The sequence below is a fragment of the Scleropages formosus genome, chromosome 11 (assembly GCF_900964775.1).
Source record: "Scleropages formosus chromosome 11, fSclFor1.1, whole genome shotgun sequence".
NCBI classification, from domain to species: Eukaryota; Metazoa; Chordata; class Actinopteri; order Osteoglossiformes; family Osteoglossidae; genus Scleropages; species Scleropages formosus.
Window position 1 is genome coordinate 17,553,568 of NC_041816.1, and position 24,379 is coordinate 17,577,946.

General features: G+C 41.8%; 1 protein-coding gene across 5 annotated transcripts; it reads left to right on the top strand.

The window, feature by feature from the left end:
• pax6b (paired box 6b) lies at positions 1-23,810 on the top strand. 5 transcript variants are annotated; one of them, XM_018763900.1, is made up of 14 exons: positions 1-188; positions 7,132-7,278; positions 10,587-10,661; positions 10,924-10,977; positions 14,397-14,527; positions 14,971-15,012; positions 15,103-15,318; positions 15,642-15,807; positions 21,281-21,439; positions 22,140-22,222; positions 22,315-22,465; positions 22,768-22,880; positions 23,148-23,298; positions 23,640-23,810. In XM_018763900.1, the coding sequence occupies exons 4-14, from the start codon at positions 10,965-10,967 to the stop codon at positions 23,723-23,725; spliced, it is 1,311 nt and encodes a 436-aa protein (XP_018619416.1). In that variant the 5' UTR covers positions 1-188; positions 7,132-7,278; positions 10,587-10,661; positions 10,924-10,964; the 3' UTR covers positions 23,726-23,810. The 5 variants fall into 5 exon arrangements, with proteins under 5 accessions (XP_018619416.1, XP_018619417.1, XP_018619418.1 ...); XM_018763901.2 differs by lacking the exon at positions 1-188 and adding an exon at positions 3,510-4,168; XM_018763902.1 differs by lacking the exon at positions 1-188 and adding an exon at positions 6,858-6,942.
• The last annotated feature ends 569 nt before the right edge of the window (positions 23,811-24,379 follow it).

Genomic DNA, 24,379 nt, shown 5'->3' on the forward strand with positions numbered 1-24,379 from the left:
GTTAGTGGTAAGGAAAGCAGCGTCTTTTTTATCCTCATTGACATTTAACTCTGTGGCAAATCCGAGTGTGAAAAAAAAAAACTGGACACTAAACCTCATCATTTGTTGTGCGCGACTTTTTTTTTTTTTCGGCTGTGGAAACAAGTGCTGGAAATTCATTCGTTCGGCGGAGATCTGCACTTTTCGAGGTAGGTTTTTAATTCGCGCTTAAACAGTGATCCCTTGAGAAAAAACTAGAGAAGTGATGATAGACGGTTGTTCTGCTTTGGATTTAGAGGTTTTCGCAAGAACAGGTTCGGGTGTACGTTCGGGCGCGGTTTGTTATGAACCTGTGTGTTTTGCCTTGTTCGAAAGACATGATGATGATGATGATGATGATGATGCTGAATCTGTGTCTTTGCTTGGGACGTATCTTCTCCACGTGTGGAACGTTAAAGTGAATTACAAACGATTCCGGTCGTGTCTGCGACAACCCCGTACAGCTCAGAATCACACCTGCAGATGAAGTTTGAAAACTTGCGATTACTCATAGTGCCGCAGCTGGGATGGGGACGTGTAACCACTGCTGTCTGCGTGTGTATGGCCTTTGAGGGGCTGGAGGCAAATCCAGTTCAACTTGCAGTCGCAAGTTCTTACTGGAGTCTCAAACCTCATTTCCAGAGTTTACTAACTCGGCAGGGGCATGTAAATGAAAGACTTCACCCGATGGAAAAATGGACTCTCGGCTACAGCAGTCTCTGTCACACCCTAACCCTAACCTGGATGTTAGACGGTGTAAAACTTTAGCAGGTCCACTGCAAACTGTTGTGCCACATCATGCAGCGATCATAAGTCTGAATAATATAAGCACAAATGTTTTCTGTAAAGAACACGTTTTAATACACAAGTCAAAATAGACATAATCCTCAGAGGAAGACGATATTTAAAATTAATGATATCGGCGTACTATTCAGTCTAATAACTGGATATGTAGCATTACGAGTATTCGTAGAACGTTAAGTCTGTGGTCGTTTTATTATTGCACGTGGCAAAAATGGTCAGAAGTAACAATGTGGCACAGAGTAACTATGTATGCGGTGCATGCACATAGTCTGTGTATATATTTACACCAGACCCAGACCAAGGAGATGATTTTTTTCAGTAGTAAGAAAAATATTTCCGTGGCTAAGAGGACCCCCAGTAATCTTTTAGAGCATCTTGGTAAAACGTAGGTGCAAAGTGACGAATGAGCCAGGGAACAACGCTCCTGGGCAATAAACGGAGCACCCTGCATTGAGATCCACCTCCCTAATTAGACATGTTTATTGGAGATTGTATTTATCCAGCTGTCATGCCGAGAAAGAAAGCTGCGACACGATTACCTCCGACCAGACAGTCTTTTGCCAGGATATACTTACTATGAAACGCACGTTTTATAATTTAATACAATAGGGCCCTAAAGGGGTGCTGTGTGTGTCAGTGAGTTTGATGACTTATTGCTAATGGAAATATTACTGAACTCACAGGTCACACACGCACACAGACGCGAATCTGGACAGAATAAGTTTGGTTTTGGAAATATGCCTCGCATGAAGTATTTCCACTTATTTATTTCCTCCGAATCAATGTACTTTAAAACCACTAATGCAATGGGGAAACGATACTGGTAGTCTACACTATGTTTCATGTATTAATACTTACAAACTAAAAGTGAATATCTACCAGTGAATATTAGAAAAGCGAGGTAATGATAAAATGCATATAAACTAAACTTAATAATAAACACGGCATTCAGTTCAACATGTAAAAAAGATGCATAGTAGTATTTTGTATTGAACTGTCTTAAATCTGGTCTTCCAGTTTGCTTTGTCAATTTCTGTACTTATTTTTGCTTCTTATTATAATTGTTTAAAGGCCTTTCTCCAGAAAAACTTGACTGAGCAAGACATTCAGGTACATGTAAACAAATACAACAACAGTCAACAACAAGCCATGTCAATCGGCCACCCGGGTAACAATGCACCTGACCATGAATAAAAGCACAAATGCCATAACCAAAACCAGTGGGAAAGTTCTGAAAAAAAAAAAGAGTTCTTCTTCAAACTTCTTCCTCTTCCATCCTGGCCTGGCTTTTATTTCAGCTTCCTAGACTTTTAATTGGTCAGAAGAGAAAGAAAAAAAAAAAACGTGTATAGGGATATATTTTAAAGATTGGCTCTTTAATGATAAAGCCTACTTTTTCAAATTTACGAACAGGCATCACGTATCCCGGAGGCACAAGCATTACAGAAAAACATGTCAAAATGGTGTATTTCTCGAGGTTTCAGACCGAACGAGACAACACGAGTTAAAAACCATTTTGCAGATATTAAAAAGCGCTTTGCAACGTGGATTTTAATACAATGAGCGCGAATGAGCCTCACGCTGTAAACGTAACATTTTTGTACATTAACTCATCTATATAATACCTGTCAACAATGCGAAACAAACATTTGAAGAATGTGAAAATCGCTCGTTTTTAAGATTCTTTTATATTCACCTAAAAATAAAACGTTCATTTTAATACAGATTCTGTGTTAACAAGTCATTATAACTTCCGATTAGGCCAATATTTAAGTAGGCCCACACACATTTATTATATTCATTACATTTTAATGCTGACAGCCTGTTTTGCGTTATTAACACCTTCTATGATTTACGTTACAGTTTCCAGAATTTACAGCGTCGGGGGAAACATGTTCAACACATTGTAACATCAGTTTAAGTGTAATGTAATACTGTACTATTATTATTGTCGGTATGACAGGTTAAATGTATCTCGCATTTATATACGCTGCCTCATTTATTTTTCTTTTTGGTTCTAAAACGTTATTAATCACAAAACAGAACATATATATGCGTAGCACTCGTACTTTATACCCTTATTGCTACAGCCGTTTTACCTGCTGCTTAACTGGGACGTGAGGCAGCGAGTGACTGAGATTCCAGAGAAAGGTTTAGCGAGTCATTCATGATGTAACTGATTCAAAGGAAATAAATCAGCTCTTGAAAACGCGGACAGCACAAATAACGCGGAGAAATAAGAGGCTGAAATCAATGTAGTGTGACGAAAAGAGTGGAGCGAGCGGAGCGGAGAGGCGGGCGTTATGAATTTCCGACATATTATCCGCGGCGCGAGGCGTTAAAATGGCGCCGCGGTGAACTTTCGCAAACGGAAAAGTTTCGACGGGCCGCGTCGCGAGGCTCACAGGTGCGCAGCGCCGCCATTTCATCCGTTTAACGTCCACAACGCGCTCGCGTCTATGACACATCGCAGCTGAAGAACCGAGCGAACGTCCGCACCAGTTATACATTCGTGCCGCACATAACTTCAGACACCAGCAAGGCGAAAAAGAATAGCGCTGTGGCCCGAGGACACCCCCTCCCCCATGCCCCCCTCCCCCACCTCCACCCCCTCCATCTGAGACTCACCCGCCCGCCCTACAATTAGAGAATTATTGAGATGATAAAGGTCCCTGTGGACGCTCCCATTGGCTCCCCGGTCCCCTTTCCCTCAAACCCCGATAAATCAATGGCAGCCAGCGCACCCAGTCTCTTTTGTTGATGTTTTCTAATAGACCTTTCTCTCTCCAAGAATGACGTCAGCCGCATTCACCACCATTTCCCTCCCCTTATGATTTTTTTTTTTTGTGTGTTTAAAACTTTTTTAGAGGGGGCCACAAAGACCACTTTGCCCGGGGGAAAAATAGCGACAAGATTAGGGTTTCTTTTCAAGGCCCCGGCATTAGTTGCTGCTAATCCGAATTGGGCTAATTGATAGTCTGTAAAATCTCAGTCGTAACCTGAAGATGTTGCCCGAAATTTCCCCCTACTAGATGGACTAAAACGACAGCTCATTTGTTCATTGTTTTTTTTTTTTTTTTTTCCTTCGTTTGTGATAACACTCTCTTCAGTCTACCTGATTATGAAGGCGAGGTTATCTTGCAAACGCACGGCGTGCAAATTATGCTAAAAACGGCAACGACAACAGAGGACTCCTCGTCATCCTAAAGAAACAAAGAGGGTGGATTTACAGCTGTGCAAAGAAATAAGAGATATCTACTGGAGCTATTGGTTCCGATAAAACTAAGTGCGCGACAGGTTCGTCTGGGATCCTGCCCTGCGGGGAAGTGAAGGACGACAAAATCGGGTTGGTACTAAATCTTAACTATAACTTAGTTGCCGTGTTACTGATTAGCTGCAAGTCTGCATGGCTTCAACTGACTAAAAAACGAATTAACCAAGCTTACTAAGCGTTTCTGTCATTTCCATAACGCGGCGTCTTCGAGTGGCTTTCACCTGTAAAATTATATTATTCAATAAAAAAGTTTAATTCTGCATGCCGTCTATAATTTGGCCCGCTGTAACACTTTTTACTTGAGTTTTTCTTCGCTTCCATTCATTCTCTAGCTTCCATCCCGCCACAACAGGTGTAAACAGAAGGCGCATTTAATTTGACAACAAACAGCATGCGGCGCAATATATTTGTACCGAACCCGTCTAAATTTGTAAACACATAACCAGGCCGTGAGAAACCATCTTTCTTTACAACGTACTCCATAAGTAATATTAACTGTCATAGTTTTTTTTCTAGATATTTTCTGTATTTTACAACATAGCACCGATTTACTGATTTGCACTCATCGTACACGTGAATCCATACTCACAGTGCGCAAGAAGTTTCCTACGCCTTTTAATGTCCATAAAATGCACTTCGCGGTTTTGAAAAAAGAAAAGAAAAAAACACTATGGCAACGTGTTGCGATCATATCCGACATGGTCCAGGCAAAATTAAAAGTCAAAATGCCAGGAAAGGCTGGCACGTTTATGGTAATGACTCTCTTCCCAAATGCAAAGCAGCATTTTCCATTTAAAAAAAGAGCGCATGGGCAGTCATATAGCGTGACTGCACAATCCAGAGGAAAGAAAGAAAGAAAGAAAGACAGAAAAAAAAAAAATCCACATATTTATTTCGGGTTTCTTCCAGAGCATGCATTTTATCCTACAAAGCAGTGTGGAGAAAGCCCATTATAAACCATCGGCTTCAGGAGAATTGGCACTGGGGCTAACAAGTAATAAGAAAGAAAAAAAGAAAGGAAGAAAGAAAGAAAGAAAGAAAGAAAAAATATTTTGTGAAGAAGTTTATTTGAAAATATGAGACGAAGTGGCAGCTTCACTGCAGGACTCAAGATGACAGTGCATGACGATCCGGGCCGCTCATTATCCCGCTCCCATTGAGGCGTCCTTTCACTCAGAGGCAAACTCTTTGGCAGTGTCGTTTGTCTCCTCATTGTACTTTAGTTCGGAATGCAATGGTTGTCAGCACTCTTATTCACTTTCAAGATAGTTTATTGATGAGCTCTGACTTTTAGCACTTTTCACATGTCAAGAGAAGTCAAGTGTATGCATCCACGACTTCAATTTATGCTTTGCGCGTTCCGACACTGTCCCCCCTTCCTTCTCCCCCATTTTCCTACACCGGCCCCCCGCTCCTGCCCCCCGCGTTTCCCAGTCCTTCCGACCCGCTCTGCTCCATTGGAATAAATGATTGGAACACCCTGAGCTGAGACTGGTGCTCCGAGTGTAACCTCAAATGCATGCGCTGAGGGGTTGCTTTGGAGTGTACTGAGGTGTGCCTTAATGGTCACGCATTCAGCAAATGTAGTTCTGTTGTGCGACCGCGGCTGCAAAGTCATTTACTTATTTTCCATGTTATTTTTTGGCAGCCGCAGAAGAGGCGCTGCTTCTTGGAAATGATCAATGAAAATTAATAGAGCTTTGCTTTCTAAACGGGCAGCCGAGCGTTAGGGGGACACGGGGTCCTCCGTGGACCGGGGGGGCCACCGGGTAGGAAACGCTCCCCGAAATGTGACATTAAATGCAAAGTCAACAGAGGCACGTGGGGAAAGTTTGTGATTGTTTTAGTAAGTACACATGGGGGCTGTTTACAAGTGCACTTAATGCACAAAGTAAATAGAGGTTTTCGCACAGCCATCAATGGCCTACTTTCTCAGACCCCCCCCCCAGCTGCGAGGTCCATCACTTACAGAAGTACTGTAGGTCACTGGACACTGTTTATACGTGACCTGCGATTATGTAAACCTCTGATTGTTTCGTTTTTCACACGTAAATAAAACGTGGGAGGAGAAATGTATTGAATGTGTTCAGATAAACATTTTAAAATAGTGCTTACATATATATATATTATATATATAATTTTTTTTAACGGTAAAATACTACGATTGGGACAATTTTGATGCGATTAAGGGAGCCAAGCAAACCCAGACACCTGTATTAGAGACATCGCTATTTTTCCGAAGTCGTGAAACTTCAGTTATCGTTTCAACGGGACGATTTCTTTGTTTTTTCTTTGAAGAAAACCTGGAAAACTGACATTGTAAATGAAACGGATATTATCATGTCGTTTTCCAACAAAAAAAAAAAAAGCGGTACAACTGTGGAGTATAAGGCGGCGGACAGAGCCGAGCGCCGATGCTGAAGCTGAAGCTGAAGCCGAAGCTGGAGAAGCTGGAGAAGCTGGAGAATGTGGAGAATGTGGAGCTGGAGCCGGACGCACGAGCTGTGTTCTGCGCTCCGGCCTCAGCAGCGCAGCCCGCGCGCGCGCTCCCACAACCCCGCCGTCCAATAGGCGGCTTCGAGGCAACCCGCTCGCGTTTGCGTGAGGCAATATTTAGCGCGTGAGCGAGGTGCATTTGCATGTGTGGAGTGATTAGTGGGTTCTGAAAGGGGAGCGCTTGGCTCGGCCCCGTTTCCCGCTCTGGCAGAGGCGCAGGAGGAAGTGTTTTGCTGGAAGATGATGACAGAGGTCAGGCTCTGCTAATGGGCCAGTGAAGAGCGGTGGAGGCGAGGCACGGACCAGGAACACATACATTAATACACTTGTACCATCACCAATCAGCATAGGTGTGCTCCCCCTCCTCCCGCTCCCGCTCCCTCTCTCCCTCTCTCCCACTCTCTCTCTCTCTCTCTCTCTCTCTCTCTCTCTCCCCCTCTCACTCTCTCTCTCCCTCACCCACACACTCGAGCGCACATTTTCAGTCTCTCCGCAGTCCTGCCATCCCACTTTATTGTCAATCTCTGTCTCCTTCGCAGGGATTTCCATTAATACCGAAGATCACTGGGAAAAACTATTTTACTGCAAACTCTTTTAAGAAATTCTCCGGCATTCCCACTCCATCTCAGTGGCGTTTCAGAACTCCTGACAGGGGCTTTGACAGCGGCGCAGGATGCCACAGAAAGGTGAGTTCACACATCTCCCTGACACGCAACTTTTTTTTTTTTTTTTTCGTGCTTCTACCTCCACACATTGTTACAACTTACGTGAATCGCCTTCTTGCAAACCGTACAAACACAGTGGAGAAATATGTCCACGCAGATTAAAGTCTAGTACGGTACTTCCACGAGCAAACAGAAATCTTGATTATGAATAATAAAGCGATGAGTCCCGGTGAGGAACTGATACTGTGATAGTTGTAAATTACCGGTGAGTTTAAGGGATGCAGTGATTCAACCTTTGATAAGGACATTGTAGGTGGCGTGTGAGGGACTTCCAAAGCGCGGTGTGGAGTTTGTGTGGTGGAGTTTCAGCGCGCACATGGAGGCGCATTTAAGGGTTGGCCTCCCTACTTATTTATGTTCTCGCGTCGCTGAAATATCTCTGCGTTTGCGGACAGCTTAACGCTTATTTATGACAGTTAAGAGTAAAAAGTCACATTAGGCCAAGACTGATGTGTACAGAGAATGGGGGCGCAATGACCCGATGAGGAGGAGTGTCAGGTTGAATCACACAGGCAGAGCGTCTCAGCCGAGCTTCTCGCACAAAACGCTGGAGAACTTCCACTGCGCGGTCCCTTCTGTCGCGAACGCGCATTCGGAGCAGCAGCGAAAAGATTCTCGCAGATGACAGAGTGGATCCCAGGTTCTTGTGCTATGGGCAGTTTCTGAGAGATCGCTCATGAAAAAAGATTAGTACTAATGAGTAAGACGTGAGAGTCATGAGTAGGAAGATCAGGAATCGATGTTTTAAAAATTAATGTATGTATCTATGCGTTATTTCGCAGATGTATATCATACTGAGCAGAAAATGAGCAGAAAACTTTTGACTGCAAATGAACATTTAACATATAAGGGAAATATAGGATGCATTTCTATATCTGGTATTTTATTTAGAAAAAAAAGCAATATTTAAAACTGAATATATATTTTCAAAATTTCAAATTATATTGGAATTTGTATATACACGTGTATATAATTTATATTTTTTTCAAAAATTTTCAAATTAAAATATACACTGTCTCGTAACGTGCATGTGTGTGTGTCTTAAAAAGTGCTGCTACTATTACTACTGCATTGCATAATACAATAAAAAACAGAGACATAATGGCAAATTTTAATTGTATAAAAATGAACTTTTACCTTTTTAAAAGAAAAATAAGGTAACCTATGCATTTTCAATAAAACAAATCACTAAATCGGTACTAACGAAATGTAGCTTGATAATGTTCATTACATTTTAGCGCACATTTGCCACAGCTTACAACTTTTCATTAAGCAATTTCCCAACATTTTTCTCCAGAATTTAAATGTTGTAAAAGAAGGATGCAGCGGCCTCAGTGGGCATGTTTAATTAAGGCGACTGTAGCTGCAGATTAGAAGAGGACAGAGATGCAAATCAGGCCTAAGTTAACCTCATCATCTGAGGACACACTTTTCAACTTTAAATAAATCATTAACAGAGCAAGTATAGCGCAGCCCGACAAGAAAATGCGAAATATTCATCACAAACCGAACTGTAGACTCGACAGAGATGGGGAAGATGGTATTGAACATTACTTTCTGGTGCCATTTTTGCTCTTATTAATTATAGACATTTTAAAAAGTTTACCATCATTAGTACAGATAAAACAGCAGTACTGGGCTAAAGTGAACATTTAGAAGAAACACAAAGCACATAACTTTCGCGTTTACTTTGTATTATTGTAATATAAAACCAAAACAATATTAATTGAAAGGTGCTAAATTCAAAGTGGGTGCACAATGTTCAAAGGAGTTGTTGTTCAGTGTCTGTGTGTGTGTGTGTGTGTGTGTGTTGTACTGTTAAAGGCAAACCCTTCAACATAACAAAACTCCATTTGAAGACATTATTTCCGGGCTTTTTTATTGGCTGTTTTGCGAGAAAGCGTTAAAATGTATGGTCTGAAAGAGGCTTTAAGAGCCCTTCACATCAGTATTTGACATAATTTACAGTTTTTACGGGAGCACGTGCACCTGCGCATGTCTGCGTGCGTGTGTATTTATTTGTGGATGCACGAGGGAACACACACACACACACACACACACACACAGACTGCAAAACTATTTTTTTTTTTTTTTTTTTTTTTTTTTTTGCGTGAAGAGAGATAATGAATGCTCCGACTATTTCTTCACTGGCCTCCTTTTTAGCAAACCTATTGAATGGCTGCTGTATTGTGATTGTCTTTTTCCAATTGAGCGCCCAGCTGAGCTGTTGTATCTTTTTACAACCCCTAACAACCCAGACCAGTAACACAATTACCTCCAGATATTTATAACAAGAAATTACTTTTCTATTTCCCAAGACGGGACAAAAAAAAAAAAAGCTTTTGGGTACGGGCATCGGGTCATGGCAGAAACCAGTGAAACAGTGGTGGTGTTGGGGAGGTGTGTGTCTGTTGGGTGTATGTGGGGACGATGGGTGGGTGAGTGGGTGAGTGGGTGGGGGGAGGGGGGGCACAATGCTGGGGGTGGATCCCTTCGGCTCTTTGTATTCTACAGAGTTGTTGGTACGTTTAGTTGGAGGCTCTGTTGCTAGTTAGGGAGCCCGAGTTTTGCTTTCTGAGTTTTGGTATCGAAGCAGAAAGGGAGCCATTGTTAAAGTGAGCGGGCTCTTTGTTGAGGTGTCCTCAGGCCTCCCGCTCCAACTCCTCTGAGCGGTGGGGCGAGCAGCGCGTCGCAGGGCAGCGCGTCGCAAGGCAGCGCAGCGCAGCGCAGCGCAGCGCGGCACCGCGTGTGTCACCGTACCCGTGCGGAGCCACGCGCCCCACCGGGACACACCACCCGTAAACACAACTATTTAAGGTCTCGAGCTGTTACGAAAGGAGCAGAAGACGCGATTAAATGTGGGGGGAAAATCCTCTGACAGTAAAAGAAAAGAAAAAAAAAAATGTTTGCAGGGCCGCAGTCATAGTAAGTTTGAGTCGCTGATGAAACTTGAAGCCACATTTGCGGCCCAAAAATTAGACACAGACCAATAATGCCAACGGTAAACAGCAGTGGGCCCGGGAAACAGCACTGACTGAGTTCTCTTCAGCACTTGCTTAACCTGAGTAGACATAGAAATACCGAACTCCTTAAGAAATCAGCCCTTTCAGACTTCTCAAAACTAAAATTACTGCACGAAATCAAACATGTATAAATGTATCCGCAAATTTCTGCAGTTACGGAAACAGTAACATAATAATTTTTATTATAAATACATAGGACGCATCTCAGCAAGAGGTGTACTAATGTACTTTTTTGCTTTGTCCTAGGAAGACAATAACTAGTGAGCGGCACATGAGAGAGTCATTAAATTGTTTTAAGCGGACAGACAACTGTGTTTCCAGGCAAGTTTTTAACCCTGAAGTACATTCAATTTGTTATGCAAATCCAAATGTTTCTCTTAATGTGAAATATTAATTTCAGCCAACATAATAACTGCTGTATAACCGACTATCCGTCGTGGGTTTTTTTTTTTTTTCTTTCTATCACAAGACGCACTGAAAAAAGTGACATATAGAAATGTGTGTTTTTTAATTACTGAATTATAATGAAGATGTAAATATGTCGGTACTGACCATTGCCATTGTTTTTTTATGACTGATATAGAATACTATAACCGAGCCACGTGGGACTCTGGCGTAGCCTCCATGATGCAGAACAGTAAGTGAAGATTTTTCTGTTATAGGGTTTGATCATAAACATCCATCAAGATGAAAATATTGGCTGCACGTGATTATTATGCCGTTTATGTAGGCTGAAGTGGCAAATACTGTCTTACTAAGATTTAGGAGCCCGCGAAGTGGGGAATCAGTGAGCCTACAGTTCTGAACATTTCTTGGGTTACTTTTTATGTTGTTCAAAACATTTAAGTAGGAATAAAAATGGAAATGCTTGAGAAATAGCGCTCGTTTAAATTACATTCTTCTTCACTGACTACTAGCTCATAGGTTTCTAAAATGTATTTTTTGTTCAGTTAATAAACTGTTTTGCGGCGCTATTCTGCACAAAAATGCTTCATGTAAAAAAAGAGTAAAACATGTAGATGTGTGAATACAGCCTGCTTCTGCTCGGATGCTTTTTAGCAATATGATAACTGGAAATTGATTTAGCAGCAGCAACACATTTATATATTAACAGTACTTATGTGTCGGAGAGGAGATCCGTAAGAGACAGAATGAAAAGGAAAGAGAGGGAAAGGGAGCTGGACAATGTTGTTTCTGCTTGAGCTGATATTAAATAATTGCAGAAGCATCTGAATTAATGTTAGGACTTCGTGCCAGGTTGCATGTTGGATCAGATGTGGGGGGGGCTGAACATTAGTGTCGTGAAATGAGGCATCAGAATAAAGTCTGACTTCACTCCGTCCACTTTCCTGCAAGGTAAAAAATGAGCCAGTCCTGCTTTATTATCTAAAAGGAAAACGTGCTGTTATCCTGATAAGTGATCAACCAAAAAGGAGCATTTTACCGTAATATTATTGCTTTATGAACAGTTTGAGTATGATTCTTATGCCATGTCGCTGCTGACGAAATAATAATAAATAAAGGTACATTGTTTTTGGGAGGTGTCTCCTGTAATGAAGGTGTGTCGGTTAATGGAACATATGGATTGCAACATGTTTTAGTATGTCCACAAATAATGTTGGCTTTTCTCAATACGCTTATGGGAGAAAGCATGTATGATTTGTGTAATTTGGAATTTTACATATGGCCTAGTTTACACATAGGCTGAAACACTTGAATCTAGGTCATCCCCAGCATAGCAAATGGAGGGTTCAAGTATCCGAACCGTTGAGTAAATCCTCCCCTTTTATTTCTCGCGTTAATTTTTTTTTTTTTTTAACGTCTATGAAATGTAATAAATGAATGCAACGCCCAGATTTATTTACTAAATTACGTGGTCGCTGATTTTTTTAAAGATTTTCAGATAAATTGCACGCATGAAAAGAGAAGAGGTGGTTTTTATATTTCATTTAACCGCCCGCATCTTTTTTTTTTTTTTTTTTTTTTTTTTATTGAGGGACTCTAATGAGAAGTTGTGTAACAGCCTGGGCCCTGATTTGTGTGCGATTGATGTTAATGGGATTCCAGTTTGTTATGGTGTGTGATCCCCGGTGCGAATTGCTGAGGAGATATCACTCGTCTGAGGCCTTCGGTTTGTTTAAAGGTCGCGGTGGGCTCTCCGGGCTTTGTCCTAATAACTCCTGGGTGTATATGGTATGGAGCATCCAAATTGACACCATATGTTTTCCTATTAGTTCACAAGCAATAGAATACAAGGCTGAAGAGCCATGGCCACCGGGCAAGATCCACAGCGCTCACCGTGGGGAATTGCATGATTAAGATCCAGACATTCCAGTGAAAGTTTGATTTTTATATTTTATCTGGCTGATTTATCGATCAAGCGGATTTATTTTAGAGCCATAATGGAGACGGTTCAAGGCCCCATAAATCTGGCGCGCACTTATCTGTGTGCAAACCAGTTCATAGACAAGACAAGAATTAATTCCAGTTAATCCAGGAATTACACCGATGAAGGAGGACAGAAAAGGAAATCTTATTTCAGAAAGCACAATGTATTTAGGAATACTGTGATTTGCATTAATCAGCAATATTTACATAACGCTCGTGCGTCTATCTGGCAATTATAACCTGTGCCGTTTTTTATTAAAACGCTCTTTGCCAGAGATGATCTGCTGCATTTTTTTGCATAATGCAACCGAGAGAGTAACAGCCCACCAAGTCTCCGCGATAAGGGTGTAAATAATGGCCGTGCATCTTCTTTGCTTAATACTAACATGGAAAAAAAAAAAAAAAAAAAAAAAAAAAACGAATGTCACTTTTAATACATTAAGGATGAGGCGCGCCCTCGTTGTCGTACCCGCGCACAGCCCTCGGCTACCTTAAAATGAAGCCTCCCTTGAAGGGTAAATGAGTAGAGTCCAATTTAGTCTGAGTGATATCCAAATGCGGACAGAAAGGGTCGTTTTATCATGCTACTATTTGTCGTGACGATGCGATTTTCAAAAGCGGAGCGGTGTCATGAAGTGACATGCCTGCCACAAGTGCTCCCACTGATCTTTTCAATTAGCCTTCCATGCATGATCCGGGGCGACTTCCGCCTATTTCCAGAAATTAAGCTCAAACTTGACGTGCAGCTAGCTTTATTTTAAAGACAAATGTCAGGCAGGCTCATCATATTTCCCCCTCTTCTATATTTGGAGCTTATTTATTGCTAAGGAGCTAGTGCTCTTGGACTCAATTTAACGGGAGGCTTCCGAGGGAAGGGAGCGGAGAAGTGGCGCAAAGCTCAGCTGTCCCAGGGAGGCTCCTTCGCCAACTGGACTCGGCTCGGGCGTCTTCTTCTTGTCCTGGTCTTCCTGGACTCTTCTCTCCGGATATTATTGGTAATGATAATTAAATTCATTCTTCATAAAAGTACTTTTAAATATGTTTTTTTTTCTTTTTCCAGAATGCTGACTTACATATTTCCAACAAGCTGGTGTTTTACATGGGCAAATAAGGCGCCGCAGCTATAGAACAGAGAAGATCAAGGCGTGATGTAGCTTTATTGAATACGATTATTGCTTCTTTTTCGCCGGCGTTTACGGTGGCACGGTGTCTTGGGTCACAGTGAGACGTAGGGGAAACGTTTTGGCTGCTGACTACTCATCGATGTGGTGCATGATGTGTCGAGTGAAGACCACTTTAGGAGAGGACGGCCACCGCTCGTAATGGGCACATCTGTACAACAGCTGTAAGGGCGTTATTACGCGGAGCGGAGCAATTTGCAGCGTGCTCTCTTTTTTTTTTTCTTTTTTTTTTTTTTTTTTTTTTTTTTTTGCAGTGTTTTCGTTGTGTCATGAATACTTTGCAGGTTTGTTTGACGCAACCCTTCCTTGGAATATTTCATAAAGTCCACTGGCAATGAATGACGGTGTAAAGTAGCTCTGCGCGTGAGGCTTGCGTTTGTCACTGGAAAGGCGTTTTTTTTTTTTTTTTTTTTTTTTTTTCCTCTCGATATTGCGTGGTGATGCATGGAACAAACACGGAGCTCGCTGTTTCCCTGCCTCTACCCAGGTCACAGCGGTGTGAACCAGCTTGGCGGCGTGTTTGTCAACGGTAGACCGCTGCCTGACTCCACGAGACAGAAGATAGTCGAGCTCGCGCACAGCGGCGCGCGACCGTGCGACATCTCCAGGATCCTGCAGGTGATGAGACTTGCATTCGAGAACGCTGAAGATTATTCTCCGCGCATTTCCCCTAAGAAATGTTCAACACCGCTCCCCGCCTGCTTTATAATTGCTACTCTTGAATAATGGTTGCTTAAAAAAAAAAAGAAAGAAAAAACATGGTAAAATCTATACAGGCATTCCATCGTTGTCTGTTCGCTATCCGCACGCGACTCTGTGTTTCCACAGAAGCTCAAAAAATAAAAACGGAGGCATAAACATATGCTTATTCATCACAAATGATGAACCTCAGACTTTTTTCCTTTTGCACTTTTTTAGTCCTAAATTCCAATTTAATCATAGCATAGTTTACACTATGTTATTCGATTATCCATATCTATTTTAAACAATAGATGTGTTTTATATATATAAAAGGATACATTAAGTTATCGTACCATTAAGGTATATTTCTTGTGTTATAGACCCATGCTGATGCAAAAGTCCAAGTGCTGGACAATGAAAACGTAAGCTTATCATTGTTTGAAAGTCTACTTATAGATTTAAGGATAGTCTTAAATAATGTATGTGATTTGTGTCTATTGTTTTCTACCCAGGTGTCGAACGGGTGCGTAAGTAAAATCCTGGGCAGGTACTATGAGACGGGCTCCATCAGACCCAGGGCGATCGGAGGCAGCAAACCAAGAGTAGCGACCCCTGAAGTGGTGGGGAAGATCGCCCAGTACAAGAGGGAGTGCCCTTCCATCTTCGCGTGGGAAATCCGAGACAGGCTGCTGTCGGAGGGGGTCTGCACCAACGACAACATACCCAGTGTAAGTTCGCCAGGGTCTTTGCCTTCGGTGCTGAAAAGTGTGAAAGGCCACGCGTGAACTGCCGCATTAATACACGGACTGGAATGACCCACGCTTTAATTGGCACTTATTCAATTAATAATTTTTGTGTGTGTGTGCGTGTGTGCGTGCAGCCTGTCCACACTGGCGCAAGATGCACAGTGGGTGTATGCGTTTATGTTGCGGGGGTGTCGCTCGCGTGCCTCCGCGAGACATAAACACACAAGTGCTCCTTTGATTCATTCCAATTTTTTTTTTTTTTTTTTTTCTTTTTTTGGTGGGGGGGGGGGGGGTTCGTCTTTCAGGTGTCTTCGATAAACAGAGTCCTCCGCAACCTGGCTAGCGAAAAGCAACAGATGGGTGCAGATGGCATGTATGACAAGCTGAGAATGCTGAACGGTCAAACAGGGACGTGGGGCACCCGGCCGGGATGGTACCCGGGAACCTCGGTGCCAGGACAGCCAAACCAAGGTAAAAAACACTTCATCGTATTCATTATTGCTCATTTCCATAGGTGTTAAAAAGGCAGTGCTTGTTCACACAGCGCAAATCAGAATGCAGATGCTTCAATTAAAGGCTGTTACAATTTTACTAAAAACATGCGTGTCCATGAAAAAAAAAAGGCAAAGCATTATTATTATTATTATTATTATTATTATTATTATTATTATTATTATTAGCAGTTGTGGTGGTGGTGGTATTTGCATTATTATTGCTATTGTTATGCTTTTTTGCTACTGTTGGTTGTAGTGTATTTATGCTGCTGTCTTTTTCTGGTGTTCCAACGTATAAAAAGTACTTTCTATAAGATATAAAGCATGGCTAAAGACGCTGACGAATTTTTATTTCAAATATGAAGCGTTTCAAATGCGATACGAGTAAAACGAGTAAACTGCAAACCATTTCCTTTCTACGTATCGTAATGATACAAATGCTGTGTAATTATATTTACTGATACTGAAAACGTTTATAGTTTGGATGCGTTCCGTGAAACGTCCACCTAGTCGCTGAACAACACTTTTGATGATGTAGGATTCCTGGATTGTTGCTATTGTCTGTGGGGATTGTTTTACATTCACATACTCTGATAGTGTCGATAGTAATTAATAGCAGTTAATGGTGGGGGGGGGCTCTAATAAATGGCACGCAGGACAAATCCTCATGAGGGTCCCCGGCTCAGCACTGTGCGTGGAGGTGGCCGTCCACCAAGCCCGCATTTTTTTACCTGCCTCTCACACCCTCGCTTTCGGAAGAAGAAGAAGAAGAAGAAGAAGAAGAAGAAGAAATAGGAGGAGGAGGAGGAGGAGGACAAAGTGAAACAGTTCGCGGGACGCGCGTACAAAGGATGTTTCTGTCGCACGCAAGAATTTGTTATGGGAACAGTTGCGTGGCGATGTAATTGCTCATTAGAGGACGTTTTGTTTCTCATTAAGGCGACATGAATGAGCGTCTAGTTGGAGGAGACAGCTGTAGGAACCCCTGGACACGACGTGGCACCGCGCGCCAATTACACGCGCCACTTTTAAGAGAATTAAACAATATAGGACTGACTGGGTGTAGATGCTTCTTCCTGTGAAATATAATGTGCAAAGATTGTACAGGTCCGATTTTCAGACAGTGGGCAACTTGAGGTGGTGACCTGTAGCTCTAAACAGAGATGCGTGTTTTCTCCACCGTCTGTCTGTTTTCACAGCACTTTAAATGATTGTACGTGATGAAGGTCCACGAAGGAAAAAGCTCAGTGGCGTATTTGTATTTTGAAAAACAATAGACTGTCTTATCAAACAGAAATCAAAGTTCTAACAAATCGCACGAAAGACGTTATATACGCACGTAAATATTTCCCAGTTTTTAGTAAAAAATGAACGTACTTATACATTTAATGCAGTGACAATGAGTGAAATTAATAGAAGCAGAAATGTGATACCTTGTCAACCCTTGCGTCGCTTCACATGGGGAGGCGCGTATTCATTTATGTAATTAAATTTAGTGGATTTCAACTGGTCTCATCACTATTCCAAAAACAAATAGAAATTACTGATGTTAAATTATAGGAATTAATGTAATTAAAAACTTTCCAATTCAAGTTTGAGTATATTCACACTAATATTTCAGTTTGAATCCACAGTATATATAGGTCATCGAAATTAAAAAGACTTCTGTTGTCTGTACTAATCGCTGGTTATTGCTGAACAAAACAAGCCGCTGTAAAATGTTACAGAAAATGAGAGAAAATATAATATAATCATATATTTAGCTAAGTTTAAAGACAGATTACTAGTTATTACTCTTGTGCATATCTAGATTAATATAAAAAACAAATAATTATAGTACAAAAGTGATAATTATTATTGATGATGCTGTTGTTTTTGTTTGTGTTTTATAATAATAGAACTATTATATTATATTATATTGTATTATATTATATTATATGTAGTACCAGTAATAGAAAAATATTCTGTAGTTCTACTGATGATCAGCATTACTTTATACATTCACGTTTTGTGTAATTACCTTAACATTTTACATACCAAAATTCGGCGTTTTTAATTTACTTATAAATTTTAGATTTCGGACAAGTAATTACCTTTACAAGTTTTTGTCGCTAAAAGTTTTTTTCTATTCTGAAAAGTAAAAGTACATGTATAATTAACGGAAAAGGGAGCTTTTATTCGCATTAAACTTAGTTCACATGTTTTTTTTTTTTTTTTGTTTTTTTTTTTCCCCCCTTCTTCGTATGAAGTGCGTTTTAGGGGGCTTAAGAATATCCTTTGCTGCACAAGCATACGGCTGGGTTAGGTCTCAGAGGGGGGACAAATATGGTCCCAATCTGATAAATGCCACGCAACAGTGAATAAAATAATGGATACATCGGGAGTGACAGGGCCCCAAAAGAGACAACTCTATCCGACCAAGAAGGGGGGAAAAAAAAGCCTCTCCAGCGATTTAGTGTTTTTTAGGGATCAGTATGGCAGTCTTCTCTTATCTTGTTCTTATATGGGGCTAAAGCCCTCTATAGGATTTGGACACTTTCTCCACACTGTTTTGATCCGTCTCTGTGCTCAAAGAAAGCCGCTCTAGGTTTGCTATCTTTTTTGCTTGTTTTCCGCCTCACTGATTAAGACACCACGTTACTTGGGAATGATTTTATTTCCCAGCGTTTTTTTTTTTTTTTTTTTTCCCCCTAAACAAATCCCAAAACCAGCGTCAGTGGGTCTGGCTGCAGGATAATAGCTCTCACATTCACTCCTTTTTGCGGATTAACCCTAAAAAAGTAATAGCGCAGACACACAGGCTGCTGAAAGGACTTCTTTTTTAGGCGCTTTCACATAGAGACATTAAAAGAAGATAACTTAATTGTCCGTCCCTTCTTATTTATCTTTTTTTTTTTTTTTTTTTTCTCCACACATTGTGAGGTTTCATATCGTAACTAAAACTTTAATTTTATAACAGACTTCTCTGGACAGAAGAAAACGGATCATATTCATTGTCCGCTCACAGCCGCTATTCCTGTATTGTACCTAAATGTCTCTTTGTGTACCTTTAAAAATTAGTAAGAAAGGTGATCAGGAATCGTTTATTCTGAGTTTTGTGCACCTACTCGTGCGATGAGCATCGGTGCATAAAGTGGAAAGAAACAAAGTTTACTTAAGAATCACACATTGTCTGCAACATTCGTTGTCTCTCTTTCTCCTAATGTACAAATTGCATTTCTCTGAGATGTACGTCGCTTAGTTTGGGAGAAAAAAAGCGTCTGCTAAATGAATAAATGTAAATATTATATAATTTACTACGAAAAAACATAAGCACGTGTGAAATACACTGGTTTTATGATTTTCTGCTATGATTATTATTATAATACAGTCGTATCGGCAGGAGTCGACGCTTTCATAAACTGATCTTAAACAGCTAATGGTGTTTAAAATAATTTAATAACGCGTTTTGTATTCGAACATACGTCTTTATGAACCTGTACTTTTGTCCTTATAGATGTAATGTCATTGTTATTAGCGCTCTGACACCCCCCCCCCCCAAGGCCGACCCCCACCCCCATAGGGCACAGCACGATGTGCGCATTCCGGTACCCGAGCGGACACCACTAACTGGTCCATCCTGACAATAAATCACATCGCTCTCAGTTTTTTTATTTCCCTTTGAAATATTAACCAAAACAACGTTCACTACCTAAAAGCGGTGAAGTCTACATACAGTTCTTTAAAAACCAAACCGCGCTCCGCTCAGCCCTTTCCATGCACCCAAGTGGTTAGAGGTGTTGGCTTCCAATGTGAAGGTTGCTGGTTCGAATCCCACCCAGACGTTGTACCCTTGATCGAGGTGTTTACTCTGAAGTGAAGCACTTATCCTGCTATATAAATGGATAAATAATTGTAGAGTTGGCTATCCAGCAGTGTGAGTCGCGCTGGACAAATGTGCCAGCTTAATATAGGCCAGTAATAACAAGTGTTTCACGAGCTGCGTTTCAGGTTCTGGTCCAATAAATGGGCAGAGTGCGGCAGGTCGACGCTTATCGACTCATAGTAGCGCTGTTCCCCATGGCCTTTGTTGAACAAACAGGGAGCCCGTATAGAGATGTCCCATTCAGGGTGTCCGGAGGGCTCTTTCTCCCATCGCCTATACAAAGTATAAACCCTAACTGGCGTTGAACGGGCCGGCCCAGGGGACAGTGATTAATGATAGTAGTGCATAAAGGTTAACACACTGCAACTGAAAGGTCTGTTGACTGGGATCCTCGTGCTACAATGTGGGGCACTGCACGCCTCGAGAGAATCCTTTTGTTACCTCCTCCAATTGTGCTAAAAAAATTCTGCCCACGAAAGTTTGCCAACCCTCCCTGTCCCCGAGAGTTTAATGGTTTCCCTTACTCTGCTGGCATTGTGTCATTGTGAAAAGCAGCTCCTTCTATTCAAGTGTTGGTGGTCACCTCAATGGGCCTACAAACGCCCATATGGTGACTACCATTGAAGAATCATGGTATTTGAAAGGGGGAGAAAGTTTGGGTTTTAAAACATTTCAGATGCCCTCAAAAGGTTTTTTTTTTTTTTTTTTTTTAAACACATTTTGTCACATTTCTTCGTTAACCCTTTGAGCGCTGCCGCCATTGTTCAAAGAAAGATGATAAAAAAGACTTACATTGAAGCAACGATCCAGCCCTAATGTTTCTCCCACAATATTTTACACTGTTGGAGTGTGGTTGCTCCTATTCGCATTTAAAAAAGCAAAAAAAAGCAAAAACTTAATGGATAAAGTTGGACAGCGAACGTATGTGCAACCCAAGCAAATCCTGGATGTTGTAAGTCCAAAACGGGAACAAAATGCTTTCACCTCAGAGCAGCAACAATAAACGAACACTTTCCTTAAATCCAAATACACATTCGAAGATAATTACAGCCTGTTTTCAGTGAGTATTTAATTACAGCCTACGAGGTAATGAGTGTCAAGTTTCCTTACTTTTTTCTCCCCCTCAGGACTAAAAATGCCCAAGGTTGGTATTGGTATTCTAATTCCAGCCCCAGTCAAAAGTGGAGAATTTGCATGTTTGCATTGTTGCCTCAAATTAGAGATCTTCTGACTAGCACTTATCATCGAAATCTAATCAACATTGAACAAAACAAAAAGGAGGCCTGAAAACAAACTAATGGGGTTTCTCCTGTCGCACCTCTCTGAAGTCCTTCTTAAGCCCGATTCTTTGGCTTGTGTTACGTGAAAAGGGACAATACACACCGTCCCCACGCACACTGTCCCCAGGCTCCTCGCAGTAAAAGTGGACGTGGTGCGTGAGTGCTTGCCGCTGCTGTCCCGCAGTTCGAAGCTCCTTGAAGCCCAGTTTGAAGCTCGACCGGGAAGAAGGTGTTCACTAAATAAAGAAGGGTATGAGGTATATACTGCTGGTCTGAAGTTCATTGTTAATGCTCTCATTCTGCAGATGGCTGCCAGCCACAGGACGGCGGTGGGGAGAACACCAACTCGATCAGCTCGAACGGGGAGGATTCGGATGAGACCCAGATGAGACTTCAGCTCAAAAGGAAGCTGCAGAGGAACCGCACATCCTTCACCCAGGAGCAGATAGAGGCCCTGGAAAAAGGTACCTGGGCAAGCGACTTTTTTTTTTTTTTTTTTTTTTTTACATAAAATGAAATAAACTTAGGGGGTGCGGTGGCGCAGTGGGTTGGACTGCAGTCCTGCTCTCCGGTGGGTCTGGGGTTCAAGTCCCGCTTGGGGTGCCTTGCGGCGGACTGGCGTCCCGTCCTGGGTGTGTCCCCTCCCCCTCCGGCCTTACGCCCTGTGTTGCCGGGTAGGCTCCGGTTCTCCGTGACCCCATAAGGGACAAGCGGTTCTGAAAATGTGTGTGTGTGTGTGTGAAATAAACTTGAATATAGACCATTCAAGTTCAATTAATATTAACACACGTATTACAGCAATGGAACGCATTTTTGTTATTGACTTGCTTTGGTTGCAATATTATAGACCTAAACAAAACGCACGCTTTTCACAAGTGCAACAGCGAGTGAGTGCGCTGAAAATGTCAGAACTAAACGTTAATAAATGCAATTTCATGCATGGAAAAAAAAAATCAACGCACTAAATACACCAGCTGAGCACAACTGTTTTGTTATCCGTGGGCTTTCGACTCAGTAAAATGAATGATTTTCAGAAGTATCACTGGAAATACCCAGGTGTAAATTTGCGAAGCCGTGTGACACGGACTACATACATACAGTATGTGACTCGTTACAAATTCACTGGTGAAATTCACTGGTGAAATTTTCCTCCCTGTTTCTCAGAATTTGAGAGGACTCACTATCCAGACGTTTTCGCCAGAGAAAGACTAGCCGCCAAAATCGACCTTCCAGAAGCTAGAATACAGGTGAGAGGAGGGAGGGAGGACCGCTAACGCGCCATTAGAGAGATCGCGCCTACGGTACGTCTCACAGCCCGGTATGTTCCACGTGCTCGCAGGTGTGGTTTTCCAACCGGAGAGCCAAGTGGAGGAGAGAGGAGAAGCTGCGAAACCAGCGGAGACAGGCCAGCAACTCCTCCAGCCACATTCCTATCAGCAGCAGCTTCAGCACGAGCGTCTATCAGCCCATCCCGCAGCCCACGACGCCGGGTAGGAGGGACACGCGGATCCGTCCGCTCAGCATGTCAAAGCCACGTCGCTCAGATGAACGTCGAGCGTTTCACGGGCTGGCACAGCACAGTAAAAGGACATTTATCAGTGCAAAGACAAGTGGAGACATCGGTGCTTTAAGGGGCCCCAGTGAAGGATTCTCAGTCACTTGTTCCCTTTTGAATTAAAGAGTAGAAATAAACGCAAAGCTTCACTGCCGACAGCTATTGTTTTTTGATTGTTCTGTAAAAATTTAACGACAAGCATTTTAATCTTTGCTTTCCCACCTGTCTCCTTTGCAGTGTCTTTCACCTCGGGCTCCATGCTAGGAAGGTCAGATACCGCCCTTACAAACACATACAGTGCTCTGCCACCCATGCCAAGCTTCACCATGGCAAACAACCTACCCATGCAGGTGAGTGAAAGGCGCTGTAGGCCTCTGAGTTAAACCAGGTTCACAAAAACCATAATAATAATAATAATAATAATAATAATAATAATCAACCTGTATTACTGACTGTTCCAACAACAAGAATTAATGTGAATCCTGAGAGTCATGATTCTAAAATTATTAACATTTTAAAAAATATTCTAAAAGACTAAATTAGGCATTTGTTGCTTTTAGCTTAAAAGGCAAAAGCAATATAGTTCAGAAGCTAATATATATATTTTTTCCTTGTAGCCCCCAGTGGCCAGCCAGACATCCTCCTATTCCTGCATGTTGCCCACCAGTCCGTCAGTGAATGGGCGGAGCTACGACACATACACCCCCCCTCATATGCAGGCACATATGAATAGCCAGTCAATGGCAACTTCTGGCACCACCTCAACAGGTAGGCAGAAGATACATCTGTACTTGCTTGGTGACCTTGGAGACATCAAGTTACATCTGCATTTCAGACAAATGTTCAACTCAGAATCTGCCACCTTTGCTTAAAATAAGATACTGCCACATGCACATCTCTCATTTCATAAACCAGATGATATTCTTGTGGTCATTTGTCAATGTACCGTTTAAATTATTCCCTTAAATTTTGAGGATGCATGCTGATTACCATTGTTTTCATGTGGCACACCAGATATCCTTTAGCACGTCCTTCTTATACATTGCTGTGAGGAATAGACGTGTAAGCCACAGTCATGACTTATGCATTATTCCACCTTTTTTCCTCAGGTCTCATCTCGCCTGGAGTATCTGTCCCAGTCCAAGTCCCAGGTAGTGAGCCAGACATGTCTCAGTACTGGCCAAGACTACAGTAAAGAGAAGAGCTACATCATTTTGTGACTTTCCACTGAAAGTTGGCTGTCCAGCAGTATTGTATACAAAAAAGAAAAAAAAAAAAAAGAAAAAGAACAGAGAAACTCTGAAAGAGACATTTTTCTACTGGGATTGTGCCCTGTCTTATAATTCTTGGCACACGAAGACTTGAAGAAAATTGAAAAAAAAAGAAAAAAAAAAAAAAAGGACTTATGTAAAGTGCCCGGTGTTATATCCTAAATGGAACAAAAACTAAGTAATTTTTTGGTGTATTTGTATATGGCCGTTTGTATGTTATGACGAAAAACAAGAACAACTGTGGATGGACTATCAAACTGAGGTGGTCTGGTGTCTGTTGAGGATAACCTGTGAGCAAGAGATTCTGCCATGAATAGTTTTTATCAACTTATATCGAATACTTCTACCAGTCTTTGTACAGATTGTGGACTCTGATGCAGCAAGCTTGTATCATTCCATTGCTGAGCTGGAAGAAAAGACACTAGCTGCGTGTAAGCCCCTTTTATCTGTTGTTCCCCCAATAAAGTTGATGGCAGATAAAGTGTATGTATGTGGAAAGCGATAACTGCGGAAAGGAAGTGAAAAAAACATTTGGTAGCTAAATGGTAGATTGTGTCTTCGATATAATCCGATTTGTC

What these genes read in the sequence shown, in the direction of transcription:
- pax6b (XM_018763900.1), top strand. An exon ending in ACATCTCCAGGATCCTGCAG is followed by an intron (nt 14,528 to 14,970) that starts GTGATGAGACTT and finishes CTTGTGTTATAG; the next exon opens with ACCCATGCTGATGCAAAAGT. An exon ending in TTCTGGCACCACCTCAACAG is followed by an intron (nt 23,299 to 23,639) that starts GTAGGCAGAAGA and finishes TTTTTTCCTCAG; the next exon opens with GTCTCATCTCGCCTGGAGTA.